The sequence below is a fragment of the Dermacentor silvarum genome, unplaced genomic scaffold (assembly GCF_013339745.2).
Source record: "Dermacentor silvarum isolate Dsil-2018 unplaced genomic scaffold, BIME_Dsil_1.4 Seq1042, whole genome shotgun sequence".
Lineage (NCBI taxonomy): Eukaryota > Metazoa > Arthropoda > Arachnida > Ixodida > Ixodidae > Dermacentor > Dermacentor silvarum.
In genome coordinates this window covers 36,743-47,006 of record NW_023605489.1, presented here as the reverse complement: position 1 = coordinate 47,006, position 10,264 = coordinate 36,743, and the positions used below count along the sequence as shown (strand labels likewise).

Genomic DNA, 10,264 nt, shown 5'->3' with positions numbered 1-10,264 from the left:
CGGCTTTGTTCAAGAACCCAGCTGAGAAGACACGGCGAGCACGTCATTGTGCGCACGAAGGTAAGACAATCTAAACGCTACATCAGCTAGTTGGTCTTTGTATTACCGGGTCGAATTGTAACGCTAACGGGTAATACTTGCCAATGTGTGTGACAGTAGTGTGATTCGTGTTCGGAATGTTTCGCTGCGCAGCAAAACATCGTAGCACTTCTCAAGTTACTGCCAGCGAGCGGCACTTTTTCATCGTTTACTGTACAGTTGCTCCTTCATAGTAGATGAAAATTTCAGAAGTAGGCTTTCGCGCAGCGCAGCGTCCAGCAACGCAGTGCCTTCCGGAGTTAAGGGAGCGAAAACGATACCAAAGAAAATCGTTTGTACGCAACAAGTCAGCTACCACCATGCTGCACCTTTAGAAACACTTGCTGTTTAGCGGCTACTTCCAACGGTTCACCTTGCTCCAGCCCCTCTCCCCCCCCCCTTCCTTTTTTTTTTTTTGCAAATTCCCGTCACCTGCCCAAGCGTTTACTACGTTCTACAAATTATCGCTACCAGCGAGGCCGCGAGCTTTGCATACGTATGCGCAGTTGCGATTCGATTGTGCAAGCATAAAAACCACTCGCTGGTGTTTTGCTTGCATGGATACACCTACATTAGTTTCACTCACTGCTGATTTAGTAACTCGCCTTGCTTTTTGTGCAGTGGGGCAACCTGTGTTCTCAGCATGCATAGAACCAGCAGCTAAATAGATCACTTCCTCCGTTTGCAGGTAAACCACTCCCAGGCAATTTCCACTCAGCCACTCGAGCCATGGCTTCTTGTCAAGCAGGATGGAATGGTCAAAGCTGCACACTGCACGTGTATGGCGGGTCTCGGCGAAGCCTGCTCACACATTGTGCACTGCTCTTCTATTTAGAAGCAGCTTCAAACTTTCGTGATGGTCAGGCTTGCACTGATAAGGAAAATGCATGGCTGCCTCCATACTCAAGTACTGTGCCTTGTGCGCCACTTGCACACATCGACTTTGCGTCAGCTACCACCAAGAAAAGGCGGCTAGATGGACATCGATCATCATCCAAAAAGAAACCAGCCACCACTATTGAGAGGCCTTCACAGTGCGAATGGAAGGGCTTTCTCGACAGAATTAAGAAGGCTGGCAAATATTCTGCAGTGTTGGCACTGAAAAAGGACTATTGCGAGGAGTTCATTCCTGTGCAAGTGAAGCACTCCACTGCTCTTCTCGGACACTTGGCAAGAGACAAGCCATTGTCAAGGGATGCGATGCTGGAGGAGTGCGAAATGTTTGCCCAGGCGTATGTTGTAGAGCCAAAGGTATTTATATTTCCATTGAAGGATAGCTTTATTGATATAAAGTAACTACATGTTGCATGACAGACAAGGCACTGCTAAAAGCTTGAAACTACCAGTGTTTACATTGCCCAACCTGCATGGTTGCTGCTAGCTAAGTGCAGTTTTGTGATCATGTACATTGAATTAGTGTGAAAAGTCATTGTATTGAAAATGCAGGTCTGTAAAGATGTGGAAGCGGCAACGAGAGGTCAGTCGGCCTCACCAACGTGGTTCGCCTTCAGAGCAGGCCGGGTCACAGCATCGACAGCCCACGCAGCTTGTCGAACGACCTTGACTCAGCCATCTGTGAGCCTGGTTAAGAAGATCTGCTACCCGGAGGAGAGCAAGTTTTCTTCTGCTGCAACTAATTGGGGTCTGCGCAAGGAGGACACTGCCAGGAACCAATACGTTGCTGAAGCATCCAGCCAGCACAAAGAGTTTGTTTGCAACAAGTCTGGATTGCATATTAGTTCACATGAGCCCCACATGGCAGCAAGCCCAGATGGCCTGATTTCTTGTGCCTGCTGCCAAGATGGCGTTTTAGAAATTAAGTGCCCATATTCAGCTGCTTGTGTAAAGGACGTTGTGACCCAGAAAAGTGGCTGCTTAGAAGTTGCTGCTAGTGATAATACACTAAAGCTGAAACGACAACATGCTTACTACACGCAAATACAAATGCAGCTTTTTGTTTGCCAGCGCAGCTATTGCGACTTTTTTGTGTGGACACCAGCAGATAGCCATCTTGAAAGAATCTTCCTGGATGCCGAATTTTGTCAAGGGGTCGTGAACAGGAGTAGGGATTTTTTCAAGATAGTCCTGTTGCCAGAGTTGTTATTTAAGACCTGGACAACATCTTCAGAGAACAAAAATGGGCCTGAAGACTCTTCTGATGACGGAGCACTGCATTTCTGTTATTGCGGTGGTCCAGAGTCTGGAGACATGGTAGAATGCAGTGGCCCAGACTGTGAGGGTAAATGGTTTCACTTTCAGTGTGCCAACTTGAAGCGCCCTCCGAAAGCGAAGGCTTGGTTCTGCAAGGGTTGCAAACCCCGAAAGTGATAAATATGCATATTTGTAGTCCTGTTATAGGTAATGTAAGTGCACACATGAAAGGACCTAGTGAACTTGTTCTGTGAAATTAGCCTTACAAAATATTGCTGCATACAAGGGGAAACTGAACAGAGTCATCAAACTGTTCACCTTATCACTGAATTTTACATAGCGAAGTACATTATGAAGGAGCAGTCTAATAAATGTGGAATCTTTGGATGACAGCAGGTATTTTTCATTCGCAGCAGTTTTGTTTCTATTGCAGTGTTTTCTCTAGCATGAGTGCTGCACACGTTGGGTCGCTGGGGTTCTTTGACATAATGGGCTCGGCATGTAATGCACATGGCAAAACATGGTGGATTAGGGTAGGAGCGGATTTCAAGGAACGAAAAGTGAACTTGTGCAAGACAAATTTAGGTGGAAAGATTAACTTTATTTCCAGTGCGACGAGGTTTATTGTTGCCGATAACGTTGCAATAACGTTACGTAAAGGTAGGCACTGCAAGGGCTTTTCGTAGCACGGGGCTCGCGATCACGGCACGATACTTCATCTTCCTCTTCAGTTGGCACATACACAGGGGCGGCCTCTGCTTCATTACACCAGCAGTTGTTTCCGTTGCAGTACATGGCAGATCCTTAGGTGTGGCAGGGCCCCTTCATTTAAAGGGGTTGAGACATCAAATTTGTGGCTTGCGCGTTGTTTGTTTCAAACGTTTCTTATTGCTCCATAAAGCATGATACACGCTGGAAGGATCATATATTCTCGTAAATAATTTAATATAGCATTATTTATGTGCACCAATTTCGGTTTCTCGGCGCCGAGTTGGACAGTGACGTCACTGGCTAGGAAGCTTGGTCACGTGGGCCCACAAGGCTGTGACGCACGCACTGCTGCATCGTCTGCTCTCGCACACACGTTTTGTACCAGTGCAAGCAAACAAACCCACGCCGACAGTTGCCATCGCTAGCTGCGGCAGCTCCGATTCCGACTGCGTCTTCGTCCGATGCAGCTTATACTGCACTCTAGACTCGAGGCTTGCCCCGTGCTGTGGGTCACCGCTCATCGTACGTCGCTCTAATGTGGTATGACGTCACCTAAAACACGTTACGCTTCCAACACAGTGACGTCGGTGTTAATCGCGCTAGCGATGGGTCTCGATCGCGCGAGAACGAGCATTTAGGCACTCTTTGGAAGCAAATTAAAATATATTTAACACGTTTGCTGTGTTCGAACACTTCATGTTGAGTGTCCTTTCATACAGAGGAAGCCTGCAGCAGGCCTTTTATACCCTCAAAATTTGGTGTCTCAACCCCTTTAAGTAAAATTTAGATTTGGCGCATCCAGATCAGTCAACAGGCACAACCGATTTGCTCAGATTTATCAGCGCAGCACACACCGCAACAATTTTGTCAAGTTGTGTTAGAGTGTCCTCGCTTCGCACTGCTAGCAGATCAATAGGGATGGTGCTTGAAAGAATTTTGTACTTTCGCCTCAGCAAACCTATCACACGTTCCACGTGGATGCGCACATTCGCAATTTTCCTAGTTTTTTCAACCTCCCAGGCTGATAGCTGAGGTTTGCCCCCTTGTGAATGCAGGAACCTCAAGGCGTGCACGATGAATGCCTACGGCATCACCAATCGTGAATCCTCTGTCGGCGAGCACCGTGTCACCTGGGAGAAGGTGGTTCAACATTCCACTCGACTCTGTTATAAGCTTGTCGCTTGTCCTGCCTCCCCACCCTTTGGAAATGAAAGTGATTGCTCCCTGAGGTGCTATTCCTATCAGATATTTTGCCGTGTTGTGGTGCTTATACCGCGACCACGTCTGTGACCTAGGGAGCATTGACGAAGGGCGCTCAATGAATATCTCGAAGCAGTCTATAATGACTACCACACTCGTGCCAAATGCTTTTCTGAAGGCCATTGGCATGGTCTGCTGCAATTGTTCATGACTGGGCCAGTCCACCAGCTGTTTTAGTCGTACATGCATGGCCGCAATCCACCGGTTGACTACTCGTGTTGCTGTGGCTTGGCTGACCTGAAAGATAAAGCCAGTCACTATTATAAAGCAAACAGGGCCATCTTGCCACCAAATGTTAGCCCACGAGAGTATTATAACATATACGTGATGCCAACTGTAAATAAGTGCTCGCAACAATACAAATTCCACCAGTCCACTTACCTCAAATCTATACGCCAGGTCCTGCAAGGGCACTCCTAGTCGCAGCCTCACAAGTGTGAGCACAAGCTCTTCGAACTTAGTAAGCACATTGTTTGCGCTGTGCGACACACCACTCTCGAGAAGCGCGAACAGCGCTATCAAAACTGTGTAGCTTGGTAGGCCAGTGTAAAATTTTACACGGTTGTAGTCTTGCTCCAATGAAGCTTTAGACAACTGAAGTCTACGCAAAGAGCCCTTCACTTCGTTTACCTCTGCACGTAGGGCCTGGTTGTCGCCTTCGAAGCTGTTTAATGCACTGCTTGTGATATCTGTTTGGGTTTCAGCGTCCTTTAGCACTGAAAGAAACATACAGACAATACATTACTACGCGTGTCATATTCAGGTGCAGGCTGCTATGAGATATGTGCCACTGTACTTACATGACGTGGTGTTCACTGAAGCTTCAGCCGTCGAAGTGGTGGCTTGAACACCAGCCTCAGAGAACTTCACATCTGATAAATAAATAAATAATGCAAGAATGTAACACTTGGACTCAGCATGTTGCTGAAAACCTCTGGTTTGCTGCAATTGCATGAATGCAGTACTCACAGGATGCGCCATCCACTGCAGCTCCAGCAGTAGAACCAGTTTCAGCTGAGACTGGGGCCCTGCCTACCTCAGGTGATGGCATGGATGGTGGGTCTGCGGTGAGCCATTAACAGTCATTTAAATTGTGTTCTTAAGGTGCTCAGGCCCTTTGCAACTGTGCAAACAAAGATCACTCACGAAATATGTCAGCTGCAGTATCAGCATCTTGTGGTACAGTTGCAGCTGGTACTTGTTGCAGCATTGTTGGGCCTGCATTAAAGTGTTATCATTGGCATTTCACAACCATCAACCTTGTTTCTGCAACAACTCGGCGCATCAAAACTGCACATATCCTGTATACACACAATAAGGCGCCTACAGCTCCAGAAAGAGAAGCACCCAATAGGTCATGCTGGGCGACCGTCGGATATGCGACACTGCTTACTGCAAGAAATGGGGTAGATGATGGGCCACCTGCAGTGAGGTTGTTCTTGACAGAAAGACTAATCATGCAACAATTAACTGCATGCAAACTCAAAGAAATGCAAGAAATGGGGTAGATGATGGGCCACCTGCAGTGAGGTTGTTCTTGACAGAAAGACTAATCATGCAACAATTAACTGCATGCAAACTCAAAGAGCATAGGGAACAATAATAATTCCATTACAAGCACGCTGTAATGTTATGTCCAGTCTAAATGAACAGCTTACACAGGGCACTGACCTGAATCATTTATTGTGCAATGAGACATATGTGACTCATTGCCTTGGTCATTTTGTACTGCAATGGGACTTGCAAGTGGTGTGCCTGCATAAAAACAAAGATGTTAAGACGCTGAATGTCATTAAAGGAAATATTCCCCTTGTATGAATCAGCCATTTTACTTGTGACAGTACTGTTCACAGCACTCTGCTGTGCATTCAACATTGTAGTCAAGGGTCGCAGCACTCTGCTATCGGCCTTTTGGACCACCTTTGGAGTCGCAGCCCTCTTGCAACGTCGCTGGTGCCTGAAATAAAATGTACCTCTCTGTAAAAATGTCTACGTTGTACTCATTACCACTACTTGCATTGATGATTCTACCTCTACAACTGCTTGCTATTTGTCACAGTGCTGGCACCAGTTCTCACAAATTTGTATTCTCTTGGAAACTGAAACCCGCCTACTCTCTGCAGACACAACTATTCTCAAAATAATGCTAACTTGGAAGTAACTGATTGGAATGCATTACTTGATGACTATGTAACTTATACTACGTAACTGCAGTCGGGAGTGCAATATAAAACATAGCTGCTGTATCAACACAGTGTCCGCCAGCACCTCTTAGGTTTCAGCTATTTTTAAAGTCTGGGTTTGCTGTGCGCTACCAGAAAGAGCACATACATACATACCTTTCTTCAGATCGAGTTGTTGACTTTGTGTCATACCCTAGGTGCAAGCTTGGCGCCCAGTCCGGGTTCGTCAGATCCATTAAGTAGGATGGCCTGCCTGCAAGTATGAACGAGACTGCGTTTGCACAACAAAACAAGTTCCTTGAAAACTGACGCATTTCTAACAAGAATAGCCACTGGTTGCAGTAGCAAGAAGTCTAGCCATTACTTGAGGCCACAACTGCACGACAACCAGCTTTTACACAAAAAATCACGCAGTGTGCTAAGGGCTCTCGGGCAAAATAACTTCAAACAGCAGAATCAGCAGTACGACAGGCTTCGCTCGTTTCCGGAACAATTACGCCAGCATCATAAACACGAACAGGCATGATGTCATAGCATTAGTTAATTTCTGGGGTTTTACATGCCAAGACCACTTCGAGTTCTTGCTTTAGCGCAACTCAGTTTGAGTATGAAGGAAAAAAGGGAACAGGTGACAGAATACGATGCACCAACTTGCCCAATCTACAGTACTTCTGAACCACTTCGAGGCACGTCGCAGCGGGGGACTCCGGAATGATTCTGACCACCTGGGGTTCTTTAACGTGCACCCAATACACGGTACACGGGCGTTTTTGCGGTTCACCCCATCCCATCAAAATGCGGCTGGCGTGGCCGGGATTTCGTACCGCGAAATCGCGCTTAGCTGCGCAACGCTCTAGCCGCTAAGCCACCACGGCGGGTGTCTTGGCATTTAGTGCAACTCAGTTTGAGTGAAAGGGAACAGGAGAAGGCGGCAGAGTAGCAACCACCGTGTTGTCTTTTACTACAGTTCACTACCTAAAGCAAGCCTTCAAACGTTATGCTAACCACATACGCTACAGCATTACTAGCATCGACCACGTGCAAGCCCTACCCTTCAAATTCGCGCTGCGTAATTTGTAGCAGAACGACAAATATGCACTCACCAGAAACGAAGTGCTCGCTGCAGACTTTGTAGTGGGTAGCGTCTGTATTAATGTCACCCCGGTAGAGGCGACGAAACCATTCCGCTCGACGCTTCGTTGAGATCTCTAAGGTCTGGCTGCATTGCCAACGAACAACATTCGGCACAGAAAAAAAACTAAGCTTCTTCGTGTTCTCACCAGAGACAGTTTTCCGCCGCGACTCGTTGTTGCATCCGAACACAGCGCAATTAACCATGATTAAAATGATTGCCGAGGTCCTTGAGATTGCAATGCCTGCTGCTGCACTTCAAAGCACCACGAAACGAAAGCATTCCCCCAAGGATATGGCGGCCGGAAGCGGAAAGCTCGCCGCGCCGGCCTGAGCCCTTCCGGTCATGCTGCACGGGATCACAGTGTTGCTTACGTGTGAATACCACCTATATTTGGGCTATTTTTGTATTAAGGACTTCCGGGTCCCGGGGACCACGTCAGCACTGACAAAATTTGGGAACGCCGGTTTATGAAAACCCAGAGCTCATTGCTGCTAAAAAGTTATGTAGGCAAGGGTGTGTTTTTAGGCAATGTCGGCGCTGAGTGGATGGCGTTAAGTCATCGCTGCCCTGTTCACACGTCTTTCCAGGCTAAGCTCTCTTTCTGTTTTGGTTTCGGCGCCATCTGCTGCGGCTTCACGCGTGGTTCAGTAAGAAAACCGTTGTCAAAACTAGGCATGGGCAAGTGGGCGAAATACAGCCGTACATATAAGAAGGAATGGGAGAAGGACCCCTCTTTCAAAGGTAAATTTTACTTTACGCGCATATTTGGTTTTAAAAGCGTCTGGTGGTGCGTTGTTTCGGAATGGAGTAAGAAACTCGGCAAATTTATTACTCTATTACAAAATGTCCGAAATTCCTTTCGGATTCGAAGGCAACTATTGCATCTGCAAAGCATATAAAACCATTCAAAATTCAAAATATTGCAATTGAGAATGAGGATGTTTTAAGGTAGGGTCAATGTCTTGCGTGAGGCTCGCACATGATCACGAACTCCGGCACAGGCACGAGCGCACTTCGTACTTGCGGTGGATGCACTTTGTACTCGCTCGTCGTCTGCCTTTATCTCAAGATCGGTAGCCACGGCACGGTTCGCGTGGAGGACCACTGCCGTTCCGTCCCCTCTTGCCCTTCTATAGTCTTGGGAAACACACAGATATTGCCGGCCCACCGGCTTTATTAAAGAAAGGATAATCGAATGCGCTATAGGATATTTATTGCGTTCCCTTTTTGCAGAAGCAAGAACGCATGTGCGCCATTTTCAGTTAGTGTGACGTAGTGACGGTAACGGAAGGTGCGCCAGCCTGGTCGAACCGAGTGTGTTCGCGAAGAACGGGTTATCAGAGCACGCGGGCTCGTTTCCTTTACTGTTGTCTGCCCCGGCGGGCTGACCACCCGTAAAATGAGTATTTTTGGAACGTGAGAATGCTTTCACCAGTGATGCTTTCAAAAGTGGTTGTCTCTGACAAAATAACAGGTAACTAAGTAAGAGGTATTTCCTTTGATTGTGATAGCAATTATATGGGCACTCCAAGCGCATTTCTACCGTGGTCGTCGCTGCAGTGAGGTTGCGTCTAAAGTTCCAACACGGTAACATCGTCGCCGCGCTCGTATGTGTTCCCTAGTAGAATTACATTTCTTTGTTTTTGCAATTCACACTGAAGGTAAGGTACACAGCCCCTCTCGGAAATATTGCAACATACGCATTCGTGCCTGCATTCACAGAAACTTACGCTTCAGATTGCACGAAATTTGCCAGGGACTCCCTGCTTAAAAATTGCGCAGTTCAACGCTTCGATACTATAGTACCATCTGGGTTATTGCCAGCGCCGTAATCCAGGTGGCAATTGAAACTGTAAACTTTAATTCTCCTCTTCTTCTATGGGCCAGCAGGTCGTTCCGTTTTTGCACTAATGCAGTCACAAATGTCCCTTCTTCGCACGAAGAAAATGCGAGAAGGTTTCAAGTTTTCTCCAGAGTCCAGTGTGCCTCTAAGCGGCAGCATTTGCTAACTCAGCGTCAAGCTGCTTTCGAGAAAAAGAAATACAAAATTGAGAAAGAGAGAGAGCGGGATAGAAATAACATGCTTATTTTATTAATCAAGCTTAGGAAAGGCATCACTATTCTAAAATGCATTGAGCTCGGGCCGCCTCTTGGGCATTCGATCGCGACCAGCGGAAGCTGATCCTAGAGGCTGGAGCTGGCAGTATTTTGCCCGACACTTATAGAAAAATGCCTCGAGTAAAGCGAGGCGTGAACTAAAGTTAGCTCAGAACGTGACTCAGTAAATACTGATAGCGTCATGAATCAATCGGAAACGAAATCCTTCGGCTCGTTGTAACAATAAGCAGTGTCCAAATCCACGTCCGAGTGGCAGCTCTCACTATAATTCTTTACGCAGATCTTGAGGCCACTGTTGTGCTGGTTGCATGAGGCGGAAGTAATTTCGGAGCCGGAAATACGCGGTGAACCATCTGCACTATCTATAAGACACCTGCAGAACATCATCAAACTTTTGGCTATGTTTTTGGCTACTTTTGGGTCACAAAAAATTTGGGTCTGGCTATCTTTGGGCTACATTTTGGGATCATTTGGCTATTTTTTGGGGGGCCATCTGGCAACCCTATCCTTCATTACAGCAGTAAGGAGGAGCTTAAGTTAAGCATAGGTCGCCGCACTCACTGAGTGCACTCACTCATGCTCACTCGCACTGATTTCAAAGGCGTGAGTGCGACTGCGAGTGAGTGTG

At 47.0% G+C, this 10,264-nt stretch overlaps 2 protein-coding genes across 3 annotated transcripts; one reads left to right on the top strand and one right to left on the bottom strand.

Moving 5' to 3' along the window:
• Positions 1–898: 898 nt before the first annotated feature.
• On the top strand, positions 899–2,621 carry LOC119434400 (uncharacterized). The gene is made up of 2 exons (XM_049659473.1): positions 899–1,329; positions 1,525–2,621. The coding sequence occupies exons 1-2, from the start codon at positions 1,279–1,281 to the stop codon at positions 2,404–2,406; spliced, it is 933 nt and encodes a 310-aa protein (XP_049515430.1). The 5' UTR covers positions 899–1,278; the 3' UTR covers positions 2,407–2,621.
• A 1,006-nt stretch (positions 2,622–3,627) lies between these two features.
• LOC119434401 (uncharacterized) lies at positions 3,628–7,854 on the bottom strand. 2 transcript variants are annotated; one of them, XM_049659472.1, is made up of 9 exons: positions 7,487–7,851; positions 6,540–6,636; positions 6,033–6,157; positions 5,872–5,955; positions 5,347–5,418; positions 5,170–5,262; positions 5,001–5,072; positions 4,582–4,916; positions 3,628–4,437 (listed from the first exon to the last, which is right to left on the bottom strand). In XM_049659472.1, exons 1-9 carry the CDS (start codon positions 7,719–7,721, stop codon positions 3,949–3,951), a joined length of 1,602 nt encoding a protein of 533 aa, XP_049515429.1. In that variant the 5' UTR covers positions 7,722–7,851; the 3' UTR covers positions 3,628–3,948. The 2 variants fall into 2 exon arrangements, with proteins under 2 accessions (XP_049515429.1, XP_049515428.1); XM_049659471.1 differs by having other exon boundaries at positions 3,628–4,916; positions 7,487–7,854.
• Between the last annotated feature and the right edge of the window lie 2,410 nt (positions 7,855–10,264).

Excerpts from the sequence above, each read along its gene's own strand:
- LOC119434401 (XM_049659471.1), bottom strand. The coding sequence starts at position 7,721 with ATGGTTAATTGCGCTGTGTTCGGATGCAACAACGAGTCGCGGCGGAAA. Across the intron at positions 5,956-6,032 it reads TGTGAACAGTACTGTCACAA|GCACACCACTTGCAAGTCCC; the intron begins GTAAAATGGCTG and ends GTTTTTATGCAG. Across the intron at positions 5,419-5,871 it reads TTGCACAATAAATGATTCAG|GCCCAACAATGCTGCAACAA; the intron begins GTCAGTGCCCTG and ends ACTTTAATGCAG.
- LOC119434400 (XM_049659473.1), top strand. The coding sequence starts at position 1,279 with ATGCTGGAGGAGTGCGAAATGTTTGCCCAGGCGTATGTTGTAGAGCCA. Across the intron at positions 1,330-1,524 it reads CGTATGTTGTAGAGCCAAAG|GTCTGTAAAGATGTGGAAGC; the intron begins GTATTTATATTT and ends TTGAAAATGCAG.